The sequence below is a fragment of the Bombus vosnesenskii genome, unplaced genomic scaffold (genome assembly GCF_011952255.1).
Source record: "Bombus vosnesenskii isolate JDL3184/JDL3185 unplaced genomic scaffold, Bvos_JDL3184-5_v1.1 scf7180000013398, whole genome shotgun sequence".
In the NCBI taxonomy this organism is placed as follows: Eukaryota; Metazoa; Arthropoda; class Insecta; order Hymenoptera; family Apidae; genus Bombus; species Bombus vosnesenskii.
The window spans coordinates 597,788-622,604 of record NW_022883023.1 but is presented as its reverse complement, the minus strand read 5'-3'; the positions used below and the strand labels follow the sequence as shown (position 1 = coordinate 622,604).

The window sequence follows — 24,817 nt, the reverse complement described above, 5'->3', positions numbered from 1 at the left end:
TTTTCAAATTAATATACCAGAGTTGAGAATCCGCGTTACTCAAAATATGCATTTACGATGCTTCGACTATTAACGAGTTAGCGAATCAGGAAAGATAAAACTAGTACGTATATATCTATATATTTTACTCTGATAATTTAATATATAATATTGAATAGTTTTTCTCCTCCACTTTCCTGGCGAGACAAAAAATCATTTAGAATTGGAAAAAAAGTCAACTTATTGGCATAAATATAATATTGTGCACTACGAGTGTCACGCAGCAGGCTGATGCATACGCAAGTATACACGATAAAGGTTCGCTATCAAGGTTCGCGTAAAAGCTCGCTGCTGATGGCCTGCCTTCCGAGTCGACTGTTCCACGCTAGCAGCAAGTTTTCGCATAAATTTGCATGGCGTGTCGTTGATCGAGCCGCTTGTTCAAGCCGCTCAAAAAAATATCAGCGTAAAGGCGTCCCGGGCCAGTCGCTCGTGTATCAGCTTTTTCCACCTGACGCCATTTTCTTGCCGGCATTTATGCATTATTCCATCGGGCTTTCGCGTTTAAGCGGAGAACTGGGTCGACCACCGGTGTCGAATTAATAAATGGATCGCCGTAAGAAGTAAATGGAATGTTGCGCACAGAGGAGATAAACGATGCGGCGAGTGATTACGAATTTTTCGCGTCGCTCCACTTCCACGCTATGACCGATCGAATGCCGGTAACCGACGAAACTGACAAGAGATTCGAGCCACGAATTTCGAGCAATTTCGCTTCTACGCGATCGTTAGCACGTTCGACGTCAGCTCGAGCTGACGATTTTGACGAAAAATTTGTTTGGAGTTGGAAAAATATGGCCTTCCGAAGTCGATACGAATGTCACGCTTAAAAGCAGGAACACGAGAAAGGAAGTTAATTAGTTTCTCGACGTTCTCGATGCAGTTTTCGAAATTGGCTTTGTTACTTATTCTCGTTAAAGTGATCTACCTTTGAAAACGCCACTGAAAGGCACGTTGAGGACTAACAGAATGGATTCTCGATTTCGCTGCGAGGTATTGAAGGTGACTGGGCACAAGATAGGAAAAAAAGAGACAGCATGGAAAACAGAAAAAAAGAGAAAGGAGGAGGAAGCAGCACAAAGAAAAATGGAGAAAATCAGAGAAAAACATCCAACAGGAAATCGATTCCCTTACCAACCATTTTTCTGAACGTTTCACCGAAGAAGATTTCGTTTTCCGATAACAGGTACGCGAACGGGATATTTCTGCGGGATAACATTAATTGCCTGGGACAGCTGCCATAACGATAATCGAGAAATTATTCGTTCCTTTGAAGCAACGGCCGAGAAGTCCACTTGGACTGTCGTTTTCTGTTGAAAAATCGACGATTCTGTTTATCGTAACGCGACACCGTGGATGCAGTTATCGGAAATCCTGTCTCGATTTATTTCCATTTTGCCATTCCAAATGTCGCGATGCGACTGCGGCTTGTTGTTCCAGCCGGGACCAACGTCGATTGCGGAAAATAATGGCATGTGATTGCCGAATAATAGGGACCAAAGAGACCGTTGAACCTTGGTCGTATGTAGCGTAACACTTGCCTGTCGAGCCAGGAAAATTTCAATCGTAATGGAAATGTCGCGTCATTATACTTTGGATGTGATTTTGGCGAGAACTGACCAACCGTGGGTTTTTTCTTTTTTAATTAGGAAAATTCCTCTAGCGACGTTAAAATTAATACCATGTCTTCTTATTTTATTGCTTCCTTCCCTTTTCCGAATAAATGGAAATTGATTTTGTAAAGAAATGGACGAAGGATTTGATGGAAATCGATGAATTAAACAGAGCAATAAGTAGGAAATGAAGTTTCGTTGGTGGCTTTGGAAACGACGCAGAGTATCGAAACGATAGCTGATACTGTTTTACGTAAATATAATATTTTAACAAAACTATGTGACAACTTACGTGTCTGCTTCAGGAGACAGAGATGAAACACTTTTACAATTCACCATAAAGATATTACTTGATTAATGAAACCAATATTATAAGTTAGAGTGAAAATGATTCTAGGGATTCTAATCTCTACACTCACGACAGATCTAAGAAAGTGCAACGAATAATCCTCAAAGACGATTGCCATTAAATATCTTTCATTCGATAATCCTTCGATCGCGATGTTGCTAACTCGACGAGTAGCTCAATCTTTTCCCAACAACATCCGTCGACGAACAAACTATTTACCATCTCTGTGACAGAACAACTCGTCCCCACCTTGGACACTCGAATAAATCAGCAAGACTCTAATTGATAGTGAATTCGATGCTCGTTAACAATCATTACGGAAATTTCCCTCTTCTCGATCAACAGCTTCGAAAAACCTGGGGATTCTGTCGATTGCTCGTTAGGAACTAATTTCGCGGCACGCGCGTCGCTAATTGCCTGGGAAAGAAAGTTCGTCGTCGGGACGGGATGTCGTTGCTCTCAGTCAGCTGGGAGCAATTTTCAGAAGCATGGCCGCACTCGCGGTCGCTGGTTTCCCTGGTGGTTGATACGACCAAGAGAAAAATCGAGAAAGAAAACGAACACGCGACGGGCTGTGCAGGGAGGACGACCACAGACGGATCGTGAAAAAAGGCGACTGACTATGCCGCTGGCAGGAAAATGACTGTCGTTGAAAATAAAGAAACCGTAAACGAATTTGCCATGGACTGACCTTTTTTGGGCTACGGTTTCGTGGTACGTCCCGCATATTCTTCTACCCTACCACTTAAGTTCTAATTAAATTTTCCTCAACCATTTCTTCTTTTTCGTTGGCCGTCACTTTCAAACGAGCAGGACCCTTGATCTCTGTCTAACGTTCCTCTTCTTCTTCCTCCGCTGTTTCTCTGCAGTTATCCCGCTGAGTGATTGTTGTCGCGGACGGACAGATGAGGAACAAGCCAAGTAACGTGGAGATCGATCGATTCGCGAGTCGCTTTCTGTCACATACTTCCCTTAATCGGCGCATAGTAGAAGATAACGAGGTTCCTTAGTTTTTCGTGGCTCATTTATAGGTTGATTAGTAGTCGCATGGAAATTCTCCGCTGCGATGAGCGCGAAAAATTATTCAAAGGTAAATTTTTTAAGGGAATACTTGTTGCACGAAGGATAATAAATTGCTCCCGATAACGATCGTTCTGTTTGTGAATACAATAAAACATTCGGCTTTTTCTCGTCGATTTACTGCACTGAAACGAAGAATCGATGATTGTTAATAATTTAATTACGCTCGATGTGATTACATGATAAAAACATTTCCAATATTTAAAATAATTCCATAATGCTGCGAGCAAGTATCGTCGAATTAACTTGGAAAATCTATTTTAATTCATTTCTTCACAGTAAAGCGGTAGAGCTAATTATTACCGGAATTATTTCTTGATAATTAAACTCTTTAAACTTTGCTAATCTTTCAGAAGTGTCTACACGTTATTCAACTTACAGGCTGTAGCTTTGAGCAGCAAATAAATTACACCTCTACGTTATGCATACGATTTCATCTTAAAAGGCGCATCACGAAGGTCGTTCAGGCGAGGCTTATGGAAACAAATTTTTAATTTTTCCTACGAATACATTTTCTTTTATCGCCGCAAAAAAGTTCTCACTTTATCAGCTCTTTTAGAAAAACCCTGTTACAATAATATCAGAAGCCGTATTATTCTGCTACAAGCCGTGAAAATATTTTTTATTTCAGATTTCTCATTTTTGACGAAATTTTTTCTTCCGTGACTAACCAAAACTCTCTAGTATATTAGTTAGAAATTTCAATTATTAATATCAATTAGCAGAAGTAACATTAGATAAACATCTGCGATGTCAAGTTCGAATTAAGATCAAGTCACGCGTATGGACTTGCGTTGCACTTGCCGTTGGTTTCGTTGAAAGCAAAGGAGCTGAAACGTTAACTCAACATGGAATCGCTAGACGTATCTTCTACGCGAAAAATTGAAACAACATCCGATCGCGTTAGAAAGGAAGTAGAGCGTATCAGCCCATGAAATTGAACTTACTGTTTGCACGGGCTTTCCGATAAACTGATGGAATATCCCTTGCTAAACCCCCAAGGGGTGAAACGGCAGGCTATGGGCAAACTATAGGACCTTTCAACAGGCAATTAACAGCAATGTACGAGGGTCAGTTAAATATAAACCGAACTTTGTTTGTAACTTTATATTTCAGTCAAATGTTTTGTTTCAAAAAGAATAATTGACTTATTTTTCTATCTACGTTCAGTTTCTCTCTATATACTTTTGCCGTTGGTTTCATCATTTTTCCATTCCAGTTTCCAAGGGAATGGAGGGCTGGGTTAGAAGCCAATCGCACAGGAATTGCTCTACTACTTCGTTGCTGTTGAAAAGTTGACCTCCTAACTGCTCTTTAGGTGGTCGTGATCTTGCGGAACTTGAACTCGTTTCGAACGATAGAGACCACTCTTCCACGACTAATATTAACTTCCGAGCAAATTTCGTCGATTGCTATGCGTCGAACATGTTCGATCAGTTGCCGAGCAGCTCCAATGTTTGCCAGCGTTACGCTTGTCTTGGGACGTAGCAGATGCGGTGTATTTTGAACGTATTCGAGTCCACTAGAAAACGATTTATGCCACGCAAACACTTGGGTTCCTGATAACGTTTCATCCCCAAACTGTAGCCGCAACCTATGCAAAATTTCAGCAGGTTTCGTGCTCTCGAATAATAATTATGCGTTATGCAACGAAAAACGATACTGTTTTCTCGTTCGTTTTGTTAACTATCGAAGAAAGGATAAATAAATCACCACGTGAGCTGAAACGTCTTTAAGATACGCCTATTTGAACTGCTACGCGATATCATTTTCATACGTGAGACTGTGGAGATATGTTACACGCAGTCCGGTTAATATTTGACTGACCCTTGCAGTATACCTAGGAATTCGGTGCTACGAGTAATTCTCTAAAGTATGACACGGGGACACAGGGACAATTAAGTTAGTTAACTTATTCTTCTAAACACACGAACTCGTTCGTTCGAGTTTAAGAACAATTAATACAATACATCAAAGAAATGGGGGACGATAGAACCGTGCACGTTTCTCAAGGGGGTTGAACAACTCAAGTACCAATAATACAGGTGCCTAAGATATTGGAAAAATTAATGCTCTCAACTATGTAAATATATCTTTTTTAACGGTTGGTAGAATTTCGATTACTGTACCTATATCGAGGAGCGTAGAAAAGAAGAGAGATATTTATTCAATTTTAATAAAATCCGATGCGAGAAAAATGTACTATTTATATAGGACGATTGGAAAATTCTTTAAATTTTGAAGCCAGTTATACGATTATGATCGTTACAATTTTATCGAAAATAATTTCCCGCCGTTTAAAAATATAGCGTACTATCGTTCCAAGTACGATTACTTGTCATTGTTTATATTATCTTTATAGATAGATAGCTTTTTAGGCAGCTAAGATTTTTGGTACTTGTCATGAAGTTACGTCATAGAACGGGGTAATAATCTAAACACTGATGTAACACAAGCCTATGGGGTTATTCTTATAGAAGAGGTTTAGGAAGGAACGTTCAGAGAAAGTGAAGAGTCGACGCGAAAGAAATCATACGATCGTATTTTTGTTTCAACATTTCCCTGCTTGTTCCGCTTTTCGTTCTGAAATTTACGATAATGCTTTCGTTTGATATATCCGACAAAGAAATTAAAAGCTGAAAAAATATAATGCTTTTCGGATTATATTTCTTTCAAGAAAAATATTCATTATTATTCGTGTAACCAGAAAGGCTTTCGACTATTTTTTCATTAGGTGCTTGCAGGTATTTTTCAATTGCACTTTTTACCTCTCCATTCATAAAGCGAAACCATCCGAAAAAGTTATTTTGTCTTTAAATAAAAATACGCGAAACAAACGTCCCTTTCGTTAGCGCGTTCTCTGTGGAACTACAACGTGCAGGAAAATTTGATGTATACAGTTTTCATCGCGAATAGATTAAGCTTTAAACGGTGGAAAAACGTTTCGAGTCGGTTGTTCGCACGCGTTGTCTAATCGGTGTGTGCATGTGCTTGTCTGTTGGAGAAAACAGTCCGAGACATTGCCGGTGTCCGACTGGCCGCAAAAAGGATTTGCACCGAGCAACGAGAGGAAAGTTGTCCGACGTAAACGCGTTACAACTTCCGAAACGACGCGTCCCAACTACCTGAATGACCCTTAAAACTTGTACACGGACTCGTGCACGGGATACGACTCAATGACACGGGGACTGGCAATTTTGTCTTCGAGGAAGAATGTTCATATAACCATGGCATTTTATTTCATGATTTATCGCATGACGACGTCTGGCTTTTTTGGTAATTAAATTTAGAACGAGATCAACGGTACGCGATTAATTGAACGAAAATTAAGGGGAATCTTCGATAAGTTAAATATTATTGGTATACCTCGATTGTTTGTTCAAATAGCAATATAGACTAAGTTATATTTTAAGAATGATGTATGATATTTTATATAATAAATATCGATTATTATAATTTTCAAGAGAAATAAATTTTGAAGAAATATTCTTCGATAATTCACTATGAAAATTTTTCAAGGGTGATTGATCAAAAAGGAAAAGCCAGACACACGACCAAGAAAAATATTCCTCGTATTCGCTGAATTTTATTGACATTTCCAGGTCACGAACTATATACGCGTTAATCTATCATTTCTTTGAAATTAAAATATTTTGGTTACGAAAGAGACAATACCGAGCAATTTTTAAATAATTAATATCGATAAAATGATATATTACTACGCTATTATTCTCAACCATAAATAAAGATCATCTTCGATGAATTTCAACCTGAAGTTTCTTTTAAAGTTCGTTTTATTTCATCGTCAATTTTAATAACGAATAAACAAATAACTTTAAGCGACATTCGATGCTGTATTTTGATGCATCATCACGTGCGAACTGTCATTTGCAATAATATTGATCAACATTTCATAATATTATTCAGATATTTGGTTTATGACATATACGAAGTCTTTGTTTATACTTAAGAAATATTTTCAAATTTCTAATTCATTGAAAAAATGTCGCATGTTTGTCTTTATCTTTGCAGTATTCCATCATTTTGCAAACTCAAGGTAGAACCAAAATTTGCTCTCGATTTTGCAGGACACGATTTCAGCATTTTCTTCCCGCTCGGTTATTTTCATTCCAAATCATTGGGACGTTTTACAGCCGAGTAGGACGGTCATCTTTCGATGATAGCACGATTTTCTATTCCGTTTCAGTTGGAAAAGTACAGAAAGTTCGGCGGTCCGGAACACGCGGTTAGCCAGGATGTTTCGCTTGGCTACTTTCGTAAGAATTGAAATTCCTCGCGGCGGTTAACCGTGCGGGAAGAAGTTAAAACGGATATTCACGACGAGACGAGTCTCTATCATTGATCGTCAGACATCGTGAAAATTGCGATAATATTTCGCTGATAAATATGATTTAATTGGACGACGAATTTCATTCTCAGACGAGTAATTTAAAGATTGGCGCCAACTGAAGTGCAATCTTGCCGCAACCTACTACGGCACAGCTTGAGAAATCGCTCGGTCAAAAGGGCGTAAAATATAGACGAGTCAGGCTTGATTAATGTTTCAACTGTTGCTGGTGATATCCGCGGAACTCGGTCGTTTGGAAATCTCAATATTTCAATTTTTGTGCCATCACGCAACGTGAAATTAAAAAGGAAACAGATATTTACGTCCAGCTTGATGATCTTTTTCCGAAAATTACATTTTGCGTGAAAGGAAATTGACACTTTCGCAACGAATAACTTAAACACGTCGAACTCTGTCTAAAAATTAACAAACCATCGTCTTCTTGGAAATAGATGCTTTTGTAAAATATCTTTAACTTTAAAATACCAAAGCATCTGAGGATTATTTCCACAACGTTTCGCGTCGCTTTTAAACGTCGTCGTCTGACCTAATAGAAAAACAAACCGTAAAGTTTCGATGGAAGTTGCCACGGAACTCTGATCCTTAAAATATCCTTTCATCAAATAACAAGACGCGACAGACATTATTCCGAGAACGAAAAGCCATAGAACAAGCAGGGCAGTCGCTATTACGACGCGTTAGAGCGGCGAGTAAAACCGTTTCTCGGTCGAAGGCAACCGTGTAATCTCGTCCACCCGCAGCAGAACTGCAGTTCCTTCAACGGGGTCCAATGTTAGAGAACGTTTCGACCATTTTCATCGGTCGATGTTAACCACTTTGCCGCCCGCCCATCGGAAGGACGAACTTCTTTTCTCGCTGCTCGAAAATGGATCTCGAGGATTCGCCGGTCAATGAAAATGACAAAAATCGCTCAGTCTGAACGACCTTCGAGGTTCTTACCCGTTCCACGCGATTTTCCCCTCGCGTTTCTTCCGGGTCTTACTTCCTGAACAGGAACGGTTCGATACGACAGGCACAATTACGGTGCACGTGTACATATTTACATGGAAACATGGAGATAACAGAAACTGTCAAACACACGCTTGCGTAACTATCGTGATGATAAGCATAGGTACCTATTAGAGGGACAGCGTCCGAGGTCGTCGGCATGCTTTCTGCCACGAGGTTCAGGAAAACTGTCAGCGACAGCAGAATGGTCACTCCTGCGATAGTCGGGAAAAAAAGAGAAACAACACGTAACGTACATATCAAGATGAGTTCTCTGTCTTTCTGTAAAGAGTTTCTGCGATTTTCATCTAGGAATCCACGTGCGCAACCAGGTCGTGCAACGAACACACCGAGACGATACGATCGCCTCTTCCAGAAATTTCTGGATAATATTGTCGTTCGGTTCGGTTGCTTGCCTTCGAAAGCTCACGGTTCTCGGTCCTTCGGGTATCCATCGCAGAAGCGTTCTGACCTTTCGAAAACGTTCCAACGCGCGAGCACGAGTATCGCGTATCGGTGCGCTTCGACGAATACTCGAGTCTGTTGAGTTTGCCAGACGCGAGGATTCCGCTTGTTTACCGAATCGAATCCTTGAATTTTGACGATAGAAGTTCGACGTTGCTGTTAGACTTTGGAGGACGATACGTCCGCTTCGAATCGATTTAGGAAAGTATACGATTTCATTTTTCTCTATCTTTTATTCTTTTTTCGAGTTGATAGAAGCGATAGAAGATTTTGCGGTAAACAAAATTCAAACTACTATTTTTCTCTATTACCGGTCGAGCTTGGTACTTCATGTTCGCGTTTTGCGCGATTTTCCACATGGAATTTCAACGATCCAGCGTAAGGCAGGAGAATCGACAGACGGAAACATTTAACAATTTCGTAACGTTGTCGGTGGAACGTAAGTTTGATGATGGATAGCCGCGTTGTAGTTTGTCCGCGTTACGGAAACGATCGAAGAGATCGATTATACGCTGTAGTCTAAACGTCGAGACAATTTAACTTTTCTTGACGGTGGAAAACTCATATCCCGCGATATTTTGCAAGGTATATTATACTTTTAGAATAGTTAGAAGGTTTTTCTGTAGATATATTTCGAAGATATATGTCAAAACTCCTCTTTCGTACCAAAACGAAAAATATAATCAATCAAAATTGCCGCGTCGCTGAAAAAGATAGAACGCTGTACGCGTTTCAGAGTATCATTGCATTAATCAATGTCGCTATTTTACTCTTCAATTTAAAACTTTATTTTTCCACTTGCTATATTTCTTCCGGTGATTATAACGCCGATGGAGGCACAATACAGATATGGCGAGGCTATAAATTAAGCTATCGTGAAGAGGCACCGACCGATATCTTGGTTCACGTAGGACTGTGACGCCGTTCACGTGAAAAATCACCTCTGCACAAATTCCTCTATTTAGGACTTTATTACGATACGTCTCCTATGCTCGATAGTTAGGCGGCATGAAATTGACGTGTGACGCGTGCTTTATTGTAAACCACACAAGATGGAGTATATCGGTGCGCCGAAGGGCGCGTATTCGTAATTTCCGTAGCTAGCTTATGCGATTGCGTGATCATAATCCCACGCGTGAGCGAGTATTTCGGGCTGCGTAACTTGTTCCCATACTGCGAACACCGAGTCAGCTCAATCGTTAATAACTTTATGTGGTGTGGATAATGTGTTTGGAATTACATTATTACGCGTTAACTACCGTCATTTACAAGGGCGTCTCGATAATTCGCGTCCACCTAGGCGTTTATCGTTAATTTAAGCTCGTTTTGTGGACAGAAGACAAAAAAAACGAAGATTTCATTGCGTTAACTCTTTGCACTCCGAATTTTATTTCAATTTCGTTAGCAGCAGCTGCCAACGCTTTTATAAGTGTTTTATTGGAAATTTACTTTAACTAAAAAATAAGACAATTTAAATAAATAAAGGAAGAAAGAAATTCATTTAAATACCAGTTTTATTCGCACTATTGTTGTATTCTGTAATTCTTCAATGTATGATATATCTCGAAACAATTTCCAGGATAAAATCCTGGTTTTCTTTCGCACGTTTCACAAAAAAGGTGGCACTGGAAGAACATCGAGTGGGGTTCGACAAAAGAGCTCCTGAGATAAAAACTGATGTCGTATTACACTCGACATAGGAGTGCAAAGGGTTAATCGTGGATCAAATATCTTCGCCGTAGTTTTTTTTATAGCTTATGTTACTCGTAAAATAACTTTAATAATTTCAGCTCGACGTAGATTTGCTAATTCGACGAATCGTTGATTCGTTGACCCTTGATTTATCAAATAACAGAGAGATTGTAAAATACGGCAAATGTTCTATACGATCACATCGCTATAGAAACTTATTACGCTTTTGAGGATCACTTTCTGCATGAACGAGTTTGACTGAACATGAATGACGTTTATATGGCATATGGTAGATCATCGTTAGATCGCGTCCATTATCAGAGAATTTACATGGTCCAAGATAAACATTAGTTGCCTGTTCACGTTCAACAAATATGGCGGTTATCGAACACAGGAGACTACGTAAATTTCCATAGCCTTCATAATGGAGAATTTAGAAGACGGATTAACGCGTTGCGGTTACAATATTTTGATCGGATGTGTGCTTCACATCGTCGATTTGTTTCGGGTTTTCGCTGTGATTGCGCACGACAAGCTTTCTCGAAATTACGTTTATTTGAACGAAGGTAAAATTTCGTTTCTTAATTCGTCGATTTTTATTTATACAAATAGAATCGTGATATTAGGTGTCTACAATATAGAAACACGAATAAATTTCCAGATGAGTTTCAGTCTCTCAGTTACATCCTACTTTGTGCAAAGACAGTGTTATCAGAATTCTCAAATATACTTTTTCCCACTATTTAGTATACATCTAACGCAGTAGACGATTAACTACGAGCAAAATAGTCGAAACTTTGCCAATATTTCGCCACTGCAACCTTAATTTTCCACTTTATCGGACAGAAAAAGGTTTAATTCGTCCGACAGGGATTCCTGCTGGAATTTGGATTACGATTCTTTTCGCGAATATCTCGGTTCGTTTGCAGGGAGTATTCGACACGATCCGGGAAAGAATTCGGGATCGCGTCTCGGCGAAATCGCGCAGCGGAAACGGCTGTAAGATACATCGGTTGTAGGTGGCAAACCGCCAATAACATCGAAATTTGTTGGCCAGGAAGTCGAGAATCGGATCAGGGACCGTGGAGAGCGTAATTAGTTCCTTGCGATTAGACTCGAGCGTCCGTTCGACAGGCTTCGTGGCTATACAACACGCGTGCCGATGCGCATTCGATTAATATGCAAAGCTGATTCATAGAAGCTTCAGCTGCCACGTACATATTGCAAATTTAGCTTTTTCATGCTGAGCCTGTTGGCTCGAGCTGCAGTAAATTTTGTTTTCAATCGAAGATGAAAGAGAACAATTTGAAATTGCGAACGATTCCGTTCATTTTATTGATTTTGCTTTAGAAACAACTTATCTTGGACGTATCTTAGACAATTTTTACAAATTTATTTCAAAAATATATTAGAAATCAATCGGAAGAAATAATTTTGCTAAGAAATTGCTAAAAAATTCGTGTCTTTTTTTTTAAGGAAATATGAAAAGTAAATGTGGAATGAAAGTTCGGTAAAAAAATTGATAAACGTTCTTTATACAGAAACTTGTAAAAGCTATTGAATATCCATAAAGGGGATTTATCGAAATTCAGGGCAATACGTTACTTTACTCGTTGCAAGAAAATTCGTTGTTCTCGTCGCGTGACATTAATCTTTCGATTAATTCCGGCGCAGAAAGCATACATTCATTCGTAGAAGGGATTTGCATCTCGAGTATACGGATTTGCCAGAAGAGAAACGTTCGCTGTTTTCTTGGTCGAATGGTCGCGAACCATCGCCGTGTGCTTGCCGATAAATCACATCGTTTGTACGGATCATTTACGAATCGCTCTGAGATCGCTAGTTACACTAACTTGGAAACAACCGGTGCTAGGAATTGCGCGAAACGTGCGACGACACCGAACATATGCTGTTGTAGGTCTTTGTGCACGCGTTTCCAAAACTTTCGCGTTGACAGTGTTCGATATTTGAGAGGCAGAGATCTAAATTAATTAAACAATCGCAGAAACTAGCTTTTCCTCTTCCATCGTCATTTAGTGTTTGAACAAGTACGTGTTATTCAATCGTACAGTTTTAGTAACCGCTATAGCTCCTTCGAGATTAAAACAGAAAGTTTGTAACGTTGTTGCTAGTCAGAGCTTCACAGAACTTTCAAAGGAACGTGAAAACGATCAAACATAAATCACGTTAGCCAAAGGACCTGGCTGTTACAATACATATTGTACAAGGCTGAGGGACTGTTGTTAATTTTAAAGTTTCCCAAAGTTTTCCCTAGCTTTCTCCCGTTATGTAACTGAAATATATACACCGTTTCGTCTAGGTTTACAGAATTCGTTATACGTAGAGTACAGGAAATCAACAAAATTCGAATGAATTTCGTACATGGGAATTCATTCAAGTAGAAACAGCTTTGAACAAGCATATGCGGAATAAATCATTTAAGACAACCAATTTCATAATGTTATGTAGTATCTCGAAATTTCGTTTATGGATCGTTCGAATTAATATACAACTTCCGAACGAATAAATTGCGTTATGAATTCTAATTAGCGGGTCAAACAGTCGTATCGTTTTTTAATATTTTATCGTGTCTGTAATAACGTTTCTTTATTTATCGCGATAGTATGTTTCATCACGTCTCATTACGTCTCAACGTGCTACGGTTGTATTTTTCTTAGACTTTCGATATCATTGGAAGATCTACCATGTCTTCCATCGAAGGCTTAGATGTGGCATCAACGTGAACGAAGCTTCGCCGTGAAAAATTATTTCGTGTCTTAATCGATATTTCTGAACTATTATAGATCGCACGAGATAATAGTTCTGCGGTATAATCACCTCGTTCTTCTGATCAAAACCCATGTTTCTTGGTTTCTCGAGCTCCAAACGACTACTTAACCAAAGAGCCCGCAGAAATCGTGCAAGTAAGCGAAGTTTCCTGTTCTTTTAATAGCCACCATCGATATAAAAGATAACAGATACCAATACGAGAAAAATTCACGTTTTAAAACTACAAATTAATCTTCAGACAATATCTTTCTGTCGAGATATTATACGATACGAAACCACTGAAAACGTCGCGCTCTTTTGCTATTTCCAGTAGAAAATTTCGGTTTTCAAGATACGAAAATCGGATTTTCAACGCAAGCTGTTAAAACACCGCATCATCAAACACAATTTATCCGCGTACGATTTCCTCGAGAGTAGAATTTGTTCCGTTTCATCTGAGCATCCTCGAACGTTCGAACGTAAACGTTTCAAACAATCGTGGCTCGTGACGTGAAAATCGTGGCAAAGTGAGAGGCGATATACTCTCAGCCGATCCGGAACGTAGTGGATGCTTGTTCGCGGGCCTCGTCCCAACCCTTTGTCATGCTAATGTTCAATCAAATGCACTTTCCACGAAGAGGGTGGTGTCACTTTGCTCGGCCTTAACGCCAGTCCTTGCGCATGCATTCGCTCCGTATTTATCCGGTAAATGAAATTCACGATGCCGGTGGCTGGGCCGCTCGGAATTTACAGCGGCATAATATTATGGAAATTTCATTCATAGACGTCGCAATAATGCCTAAGAGTGCCTAAAGAGCTACATTTTTGCCCGTGATAATAAGCTCTTCACTAGGATGGAAATTGTTGTTGTCGAAGGAAAAGCTTGGACGCCGCCTCCAGTTTTCTTCGCTGATATTTATTAAAATATGCTCTTCAATTAGCGCCAGATAATACGACACCTTTCGCCATCGATTTCAATAATGATTTTCCTTGTGTATTTACTTGGATCGACGATGATAACGCTTTTTAATAGTACATCCTTGCTCAAAAATATTCGGCCACTTGCTCGTAATTACTTTTGATGGACTGCGCGTTAAGAGCTCCTCGCGAAATTTAAAAAAAGGACGAAAGGACAATGTATTCCTATAGCAGTAGCATTTTATCGAATCGTATATGCCTCGTCGATATTTTTAAAATTTTGAGGATAAAAAGCGTATGTTTAACTGCAAGATCAAATATACAGATAATTTTGGCAACGTCGACTGACGTTCTACTGAATTTAAAGTCGCTTCTCTGCAAAAATAGGAAATGCGACTTATTCTGTAGTTTTCCTCTGTAATCTTCGCATAAAATCGATTTTACAAACGATATACAGATTATTCGTATTCCTCTTGTTCTTAAATATTACTTGCGATAAAATATGGAAAATAAATAACGCGTATAACCAGAATGAATGGTAATTAAGGTGAAATATATTCCTTGAAAAATATCGCGCGCTGATTTTGTCGTCGAAATAGCGCAGAGTATCGTCGATGGAATTTCAGACGATTCGCTGCAGCTGTTAAAATTCTGAGTACATAATATCGACCTTTCCGAGACTGTAACACGTTTCGACTGAACTCGACCATGCTCCCTGACCTATCTCGTCTAGCAAACTTTCAGTCGGCGTTAAACTAGAAAGAAAGCTTGCGCACGAGAGACCGAACTTGCTCGATGATTAATTACGGAACAAAAGCAACCCGAAGTCCGAGAAAGAAAACGGGTTAAGAATGAAGGATGGCGCGTTCTGATAAATTGACTTCTGTCAAAATATTATCCCTAAAACTTTTTCTCAACTTGAAACTTTCGGCAAGCGGAGGGAATCCAAGCTGCTGCATTTGCAACGTCGTACAAATTTATAGATTCGAACAGTTTTGCACGATACCTGAGAATTCTTAAACAGTTAGAAGTATTTTACTGGGTAGATTTTTTCGCACAGGTAGCTAAAGATAGGAACGAGTTGTGTTAGACATAATTTGTGTGCACTCCATCTAATAAAATTACGTTATTTCACAAGAAAAATGTCACGAGTCAAAAGCTATCTTCATTCCATTAAAGATGGAAACGAAACTTCGCTATAATAATACAGACTTCGTCTTCCGCAGAGAACACGGGTAAAAGAAAAGTATCAAATATAACGTTCAAACACCACAAACATAACTAAATATCGGACTAAGGGAAACCCTTCATTAGGGATGAACGAAGCACTGAGAAGCGTGTTGCGCTGGAAGACAACGTGAACGTTAATTCTATTTAAGTTAGCTCGAAAAGCCTTGTTTGTCTTAACTTTGTTTTCATCCGTAGCTAGCTTAGATCAAATCGCTTTTCTCGCAATCCCGTAAAACAATTACCAAACCTGTTTAACGTCGACAAGAAATAGCACCGCCGGTATTCGTCAAGTTTCCATGGGAGAACCGGCGTTTCTCGTTTCGTCGAAAAGTCTGTTCGGGTTTCGGGCTTAAACCGACCGACGGATGAGTGAGATGCCGCGGGAAAGCGACAACAATGACGGAGAACGCGTTGGCGGAAGGACAAAGAAGCGATGGTCCGATAACAATGACAGGGAAACGGGAAAACGAGGCGAGCGCCAGGCGCAGATACCGCGAGATTCGATCTTTCTTATTCAGATTTCCTGCGGCAATTCTTCTTCCGTTTCCTCGCGAGACTAACTCGTAATTACTTGCCGAATGTGAATAGGCACTAGGTTCGGATTTCAGACTTTCAAAGAGACCCATCAGTTATGTTCAGATAGAACGTTTCAACATAGAAGTTGGAGAAAGTTAACGAGGTGCGAAACAACCGAGTGTTTCCATTCCCTTTCCTTTTTTCTTTTCTACTATTACGTGTTACCTTTTCCTTCTACAAGGATTTAACATCGATTTTCAGGCTATCAGAGACGAAAATTTATACACAACACGATAAGGGAGCCATATAATTTATTTACGGAAAATAAATTCTTACTCTGTTTCGTAATCGATAAATTCATCGTGGCAATTTTAAGGAAAGTAAACCCTTGATAGAAATATTTGGAACGCGAAACGTTAGAAAATTTAAAGGGTAAAGAGGAAATATGTTACCGCGAAATTATGGGTTCTTCGCGTAATTGACGTTCTTTTTGTGCTTTTCTCTTCGAGAAAGTGTTCAAAGCTCCACGTTTTCTTCGAGCTACCTCGAAAAGGATTGCCACGAGCTTCCGCTGCACTTGTGACGGAAATTGGGCTGGTATACGTCGATATATAATAATTGGGCACAATCAAGCGTATCAGTTCAAGACGTGCAACACGGAGAAGTCTTTCCTCTGCTAAAGGAGGCTTCAAAAAGCGAGTCGCGTTCGTTCCTCGAATTCTTAATGAGCTTCCACTTCGTATAGAATCGCGATTCCAGATACAGAAAGTTGGCAATGCTCGAAGAAAACTTACGTGATTTTCGGTATTCTGTCGCCAATGCGTGAATCTGACGGTGGCTACCGTTAATTCTGACGTTTATAAAATAGTTTCAAAGCTCTCTGCGCAAGACGCGTTATACCTTCTTCTTTCGTGTTCAACCATATAATAAAGAAGACATTGGGTGAAAAATAAAGAAAAGGTGAAACGCGTTGTGGCAGACTGTTCCGGAGTCTCGAAGACACATTCGCGTTTCGTTAAAATTACACTAGACGGAAGCAATTTTTAATAAGTCCCACCTTCGTCCCAGAGAGCGCAGTTCTGACATACATAGTCTGTCAAACGAGCCGCAGTTATGTTTTAATTGCGCCGTTCCGACCATTTCCCGACTCTATATACCTTGTTCTTTGCCAACGAGCGAACATCCACGCGACTCTGAAATCACAGACACGGCCCGTGTCACGGGCACACACCAACGCATTCCTCGCGTTCTCAAAGGGATTTGATTATGCAACGTTTCGCGTTTTGTTCCTCTCTGTGGCGAAAAGCTTTCAGGCCACTTTCTACGCGTCGGCTTTTTTTTGTCGTCCCTTCTTTTTCGAGAATTACACGTACATAGGTAGAAGGAAAAACGTTCTTTAATAAATCAAGACGGCACTGCAAGGGGCTGGATTTATTGTCCGTGTCAGATTTAGGAAGTGCCTGCAACCGGAGACCGTTCGATTTTCTTCTACTCTTGTTTTTTTTTTTTGTCACAGTTCCCTCGTCTCGTTCGTTCGCGATCACAGTGAAATAAGTTAGTCGCGAAGATTAATCGGTTTCAGCCTCGAATGAGTTGGGACGCGTTTTCTATTAAGTTTGGTCGATTACATTTTTTGCTCGTAATGAATTTAGTGCGCGTGATTGATCGAATTGAAAAATTGAATGAAAATATGCTTCACACGTGATGGGAACACTTGTTAGGAATGTAATAAAACGAGTTTTCTTCGTCGATAGTTTTTTAATCCTGCAGCTTCCTTGTAGCGATAAATCGAGTTTCGATTAATTTTATTATTCGCTACAAAGTCGAATCGGTTAATTGGTTACTTATTACTGAAAGATCTGGAATAATTACGAAGCCTTTAATATGCCATTGACGAACTTAATTCACGTAAAATGCTTATTTTAATAATTTGTTTGTAAATTGAATAGCGTATCAAGTTTAGAAAATATCCTACCAGATAATGGGATCCTTATAAGCAGAAGCGAATATAATAAATAACAAACAGCACGCTATGAAATTTGGAAAATATCTCGTAACCTAGTATCGATGTTTACCTACTTTCTTTTTAGTTACTCTTTACACTTTCATTATATTACTGTTAAATACATTATATTACATTATATATATATATATATATATATATATATATTACATTATATATTACATTATATTACATCATAATACATTATATTACGTGGTTTGTGTTTTTATCCATACACGTAAAGGACATCTTTGAAAGCTCGCGAATCGCAAAACCTTGTACAATTTTTATCTCCTATGAGGCAAGTTTACGATTTAATTACTAGAATCTTTGCTGCAGATAAGAAAGTTAAGACGCTGAAAATTTATCAGAAAATCAGTTTAATCGTTCAAGTTGCTTCTTATCTTTACCTGGTTCCTTATGCTACTTTCCGGAACTTTACCGCCAAGCTCTTCCGCGATTCAATTGTTACTTTCCGTATTCGTATCTACTGCATCGCGTCCTTATACGTGCACTATCAGTTGCGTATCCTGCGCTGCCATGTTTCGAAACTGTTTAACTACGAAACTCAAAGTTAGAAGATTAAAATTTCGTTTGATCGCTTTACAGCAGGCAATTAGCAAATTCTGTGGACGCAATCCAGGGTTCTCGATCTACAGTCTTAAGTTCCGAGACACGAAATTTCGCTTAAGAATTTTCCGATGTAGAATCGCACAGACCAATATCGGAATTAGACAGACGTTCGACTGCAATACGTTTCATAGCTGGCGTCAGGTCACGTTCTTTACCTCGTTCAATCGTATCGCGGAAATTGACAAGAAATTAGAGGATTGTAACATCGCCTTCCCAGCATCTCGATGCATGCACAGTCCGACTAATCGGAATTTCTAAGGAGAATCTTATTTCTGAACCGAGTTCGAACGGAATTCGTTTTACATCGAGTCTACCTGGGCTAACGGCGATGATGAAACTCGGATGGAATGGAATTTCTATGATATTACACTCTCTCTCGTCCTCCTTCGACCAATGGTCTATAGTACTGGTATTAGGTAAGAGTAGATGCACGCCGGTGCAATATCTCGAATAACTTGATATTATCAACATGTTTGGGAAATTCGACGAATTACAGGCATTTGGGATATTTCGCATCAGTATTTACAGATGAAAGCTACGCCCCTGATAACTAGACGTTTCACGTTCGTTTTTCATCATTAAAAGCGAAAGGCTAAAATTTTTATGTCCAATCGAAGTTTCGGATGCAGGAATCATGCATATGTAATTTTACTAATTTAATACGAAATAAAAAAACTGCTTAAAATATTTCTTCTTGTCAATATATTAATCGTGACCTTCTTGTTAAATGCATTCTATTTTGTAGCAAAAATTTTCAATTTTTAGTACTTATACATCGCGATAAATAAATCTTGCAACTGTCTGGTTCTTGCATCAAATTTGATTAATTTACTGTTTTCTATTGTAGGTTTAGTTGAAAGAAAGATATATTTTTGCGAACAAATCATTTTAGTTGATACTTTGAATATTACAAATACGAAAACAGTTAAGGTTATAGGAATATTTTAGAAAAATGCTGTTGCTACTGGTATTATTCAATTATATTTCCATCTTTTGGCGATTATTTCGGCATATTTTCGTAATACCACTTGCCGCTAGGAGGTAAGTACATTTCGTTCGACCAGGGTCATTATATCGTGAAATGTCGCGTCTTTCGTAGGAAGCAGTTCGGAATACAGTTGTCGAGAAGAACGAGGAAATGCTGGTTCATTGTTCTCAAAAGTAGAAACTCTGCTAAACCGATCCTGAGGCATTCTGCGAACACATATCGGTCCCAGGAAAACGTTCGCTACGAAAAGATAAACGATACCTGTTTCGAGATATAGAACTGTCCTTTACTTAAACCAACAACATCGTTTTAAAAAAAATTGTTCGAATATTTTTTTATCGTCTCCGGTGAGCATTCGTAGAACCAAACTAATGCAAGAATCAGACAATTTCTAAGCCTAATGGCTTTCTTGCACCAAAATTATAACGAACGCTACATCGCCGAAGGTACAGGTAGCTTCATTTTCACAACGCGAAAGGAAATTTTAAAAGGTGCATAGGTGTTGCACAGTAACGTGGACTCATCTTTTTTTTTTCGAACGTACATTAAAATCTGGAAAAAATGCCTGCAACCCTTGAATTTTCCTTAAAATTCCACGTTTTACAACTTTTTTACTACTCTATCGCAAACTGCTTCTATGCCCGCAACTAATTTACCAACTGTTCGTCAACGCGTCGAAATTTTATTGAAAACACGCCGCCTCTAATAACTGCGCTGTTTGAAACTCTGTGAAACGCCTGTGGCTCGATCTCGATCGAATAAAAATCACGTCACCGCAGAGACGGCGTGTCCATCGGCACGCGCGTCCCCAAATGGGATCGTGGACCGGAGACGAAGCATTTTCACGGTGTTTTCCCAGAACGGACGATGTTCGGAAAATTATATACCGGTCTAGGCTCACGGGACACGCGGCATGCAGACCACGTTCGTATTTGTGTGTATACACGGGCTTGTGTGTATAGCAGCAATTGTGTACGGGGAATAACGTCGACGAGAGTCCGAATCCCTGCCAACATCGATCTTGTCCTGTCGTTGCCTGCGATGCGTCCAATGAAAATTGAATTTCCCCGCCTTCTGTTCGAAACCTCATTCTCAGAACGCTTCATCGTCGCATTTATATCGTTACGTGCGCAAGAAGTTAATCTTGTTCGCAGTATGGGTTCTAAACGATTCTTCTTGCTTTACGCAAATGGTTTGTCAATGACTGTTTCAAGCGTATTTGAAATGATTATCTCGGTTGAAGAGTTTTTGGAACAGACAAATTATTTTTCCGATACTTTGTTAAATAAATTTCTACGATTAATTACTTACTGTACATTGTTACATTTCGTGTACGTGTTTAGGATGTTTGTAGCATATGCAACTTACAGTTATTTTTTTACAGTTTATAAGCGTTACGCATTTCGGAAAAGAGAATCGTCTATTTAACAGCGTAATCTCGATCCCTTTATCGTTTCCGTATCTTGTTTTATCACACGGACTTGGACAACGATGTCTTTTCTCGTAAGTACATTAGTATTTTATATTAAAACTTTTAAAGTCCTCTTTGTATGCTTCCACATGATATATACAGGGTGGTTGGTAACTGGTGGTACAAGCGGAAAGGGGGTGATTCTACGCGAAAAAAGAAGTCGAAAATATAGAATAAAAATGTTTCGTTTGAGGCTTTCTTTTCGAGAAAATCGACTTTGAATTTCCGCTCGGTACGCGTGCGGTACGTTATAACGGATCTCACTGTAGATCGTTGTCTCGATGGAAAAATTAAAAAAAAAAAAAAATGTTCTATATCTTCGACTTCTTTTTTCGCGTAGAATCACCCCCTTTCCGCTTGTACCACCAGTTACCAACCACCCTGTATATATGTTCTTTTCATTCCATAAATCGATACTAAAGCTCGCGTACTCGAAACTCGAACACTTTCTTCTTCTTCAAGCTACTTTTAACGATCTCACTGACAATTTGACAATTTATCGTACGTTACCATCGATCATTTGGTAGATCGCAGTAAGACTCGCGTGTAAAGTACAATAAACAAGAAAACGTGTCGAAGTCCATACGCAACGTCTCTCGCCATAAATCTAAATATTGGAAGCACAAGCATCGGATTATTTCACGTAAAAAGCGTCTCGCTCCATTCGAAAAGGCAGCGAAAGTTATTGCGCGTCGATATTAAAGAATTAAGAATTAATTCGACGGCTGGGAAAAACGAGCACAACGTGTAGGCGAAACGAGCGTAGAATTTTATTTGGTGCATATAGTTATGAAACGGTTGTTTGAAATCAATATTTCTAACGGATCGTTTTTTATTTTCACTGGATGCACTGGCAGACGTCGTTCGACCTCTCAATTACGCGTTCTATCGGAAAGGTGAACGATAAAATGTGACGATTATTCTTGTTAGACCACTTCGATGCTCGACGTGTTTCAACAAACTAACACGACAGGTCGAAAGTTTATCACGCGTATCGCCATTGTATCGAGTGATTTATCCATTAAACGAAGCATCGGGACGATTCGATGAAAGTACCTTTATTAGCGAGTTTGAAAAGGAAATCAACTTCGCACGAAGATTGTTTCAGTTTTTTTCATTATTTTTAATTAATTAAAACGTTAGTTGTTGCTTCCCCGTGATAACTTTTATTCTACGATACTTTCCACTTCAATCTGTTTCACAGTCACTAAGCACATTATCGTATTATCTAGAACGTACCGTACTGTTTGAATGGTTCCTTGAATGAACTACTCAAGTGAAACTATGATAATAAAGAAAGACGTAATATTTTCAACTGCAGCTTTCCTTCATATTCTTTTATGTTTGCGTTTACGCGGATGCACAGGTGCAAAGAACATTTGTAGCTTCCTTTTACAGACACTACACTTCTCAACGTTTTCAGGCAATTTCTTGTTTCTTACACGAGAACGCACGAATGGCGTCTATAAAGAGGTAGCGTAAATTCTAAGGAAAATGACACCGAACGATAGTTTTATCCACGATAGCAAATCTCAAACCTGATTATCCATTTTCAACGAAGATTCTATCAGAAATAAAGATTCGTTAGGAAATAGGATTAAAGAAATTCGTTTCTCGACACAGTTGATAGAACTTCGTGCCGGGAAACTGTAATTTATTTCTGGGTTACCTAATAGTTAACTATAAGTCTGCGACCACAGAGCCAGCCGACCATCCCAGAAGACGTATTTCAAAGTCAACAGTTGCAGCCTCATCAAGCATAGATAGACCGTGGCGAACTTCAGCGTAGACGCGTGCATAATGCACGGAGTATTGTGCAGATTTTCCCCGCTGTAATTCGCGAGATGCACCGTATCCAAAATTGAGATCAGGTGACGTTCCCGACGGGAACATGCTCGACTGGCAACCGTATGGCAAACGAAAATACCGACGGAACACGGTCCCTTCATAGATATTGCCATTTTACGAGGGAACCTATCTCTGTCACTGACGTCGAAAGAATACGAAACACGTTGTTTGTAGAACACTTTCGCGGGAATAGAATTAGCAGGAAAGACAATAGTCGATAAATAGTCGATAGTTATCAATCCAGTGAAAAATTTGTTGTCAGGAACTGTAAAAAATATTTGCTGCATATCCATTGTTGTACGCGTTTCAGCTTTTCTTCGATATTTATCTTCGACGTTATATCATTAAACGAGAAGAGCTAAATGAGCTAAACTTGCAACTGCGTTAGAATTTTACAAAAGGTTGGAAATTTTTGAACTACGAGAACGACCGAATTCGCAATTTAAAAATTATGATTTTTTTAAACAGTGATTAGCTTTTTAATAATTTGTACACAAATTAGTAATTCTTTTTACTTATCCTGTGTTTTATTCTTATCGACTTTGTAATCAGAAATATAACGATACTTCTCTAACAAATTACTGCATAGAATTCGGTAATATGTATAGATTGGTGTTAATTGTACGTTTTCATTTGCATTAATTACCGAGAATTACTGCATTATTGATTTTGAAACCATTATAAAACACAGACACGTTATCAATCGTCGATTTAAAGTATCGTCAAATTTTTTGAATTTCCCATTCCTCTTTTTCCTAAATGTAACATAATGAACGTATTAAAAGCGATCCAGATCCTTGTAAATGAGAAAATATGCATCAAATTACACGTGTAATTCGGTTCGTGGAAATTAAACATTAAATTTCGTACCCCGGAAACTGAATATACGGAATACAAATTTGCGATGCAAATTTGACAAATTCTAGTTGCAATACGCTACACCCTTATATATTTAGTATTTGTCGTACAAGAGAAAACTTTGTGTGCAAGTAAATCATATATAACGTGAACGTATTTTTCGTTGATACTACAATGCGAATTTAGAGAGCGAAATCATATCTTGGAAAACATGTAGAATTTCCTTCTTCCTCGAATTATCTCGAAAATAATGAGAAATATCGAAAAAAGAAACTTGAGAAAGAGTTGCGTGTCTTTTTTTTTTTAAACTACGATAGTGTAGAGAATTAAAAGAAAAAGATCAAGGCATCCAAAGTATTGAACTTTTTGAATTTCCAGGTTCTGCAATTTCCTCCGTTAGTAGGCATTTATTAAAAATAAACCAGCGAATAAATAAACAATTATGACGGCAATATACGTGAAATATTCGATCGATTTCGATGAATACTTTGATCGAATTTATCGGCATATTTAAGACTATAGCATCCCATTAAATTTCCCTTAAATTTGATGTTCGAGTTGCATTTAATGCACGAGGTATCCTAGAATAAATCTACAAGAGTAAATTTGAAACCTGAACGACCATTATAAACTACTACACCGTAACTACCCTATAATACGAAGTAATATTCATCCATAATCGGCAAGAAGCCGTCGTAATTTTCGTTCACTCTGCAAACAAAAGCAATTAGATCGAAACGTTAATCAAACGGGGTGGAAGATCGAAGAAGCTCGATACCAGAGCAGTTGCATCGGAACAGAGATTGATGAAACGAAGCAGATGTTACGGAAAGTAAGCGCGAATTCGAGTGTCCGATTCAGATCTTCCATCGAATCGGGGGAAAGCAAAGATCCAAATGTTTCAATATTAAGAACGATTTCCCACTTCGAGATTAAAAAGTCTCGTCACGTTTCAGCTTCGTCGCGCGATCTGCAAGTTCGCGAACGAAA

General features: G+C 38.9%; 1 protein-coding gene across 4 annotated transcripts in view; it reads right to left on the bottom strand.

Moving 5' to 3' along the window:
- Positions 1 to 24,817, bottom strand: part of LOC117237727 (neuronal acetylcholine receptor subunit alpha-7) — a 264,165-nt gene that overhangs the window by 62,838 nt on the left and 176,510 nt on the right. For 2 of the 4 annotated variants that reach the window (XM_033502018.1, XM_033502015.1), the window contains exon 9: positions 8,566 to 8,652. The exons of the other annotated variants lie outside the window; for them this stretch is intronic. In XM_033502018.1, the coding sequence (XP_033357909.1) occupies positions 8,566 to 8,652 (87 nt within the window). The remainder of the gene's footprint in view (positions 1 to 8,565; positions 8,653 to 24,817) is intronic. 4 annotated transcript variants of the gene reach the window in all.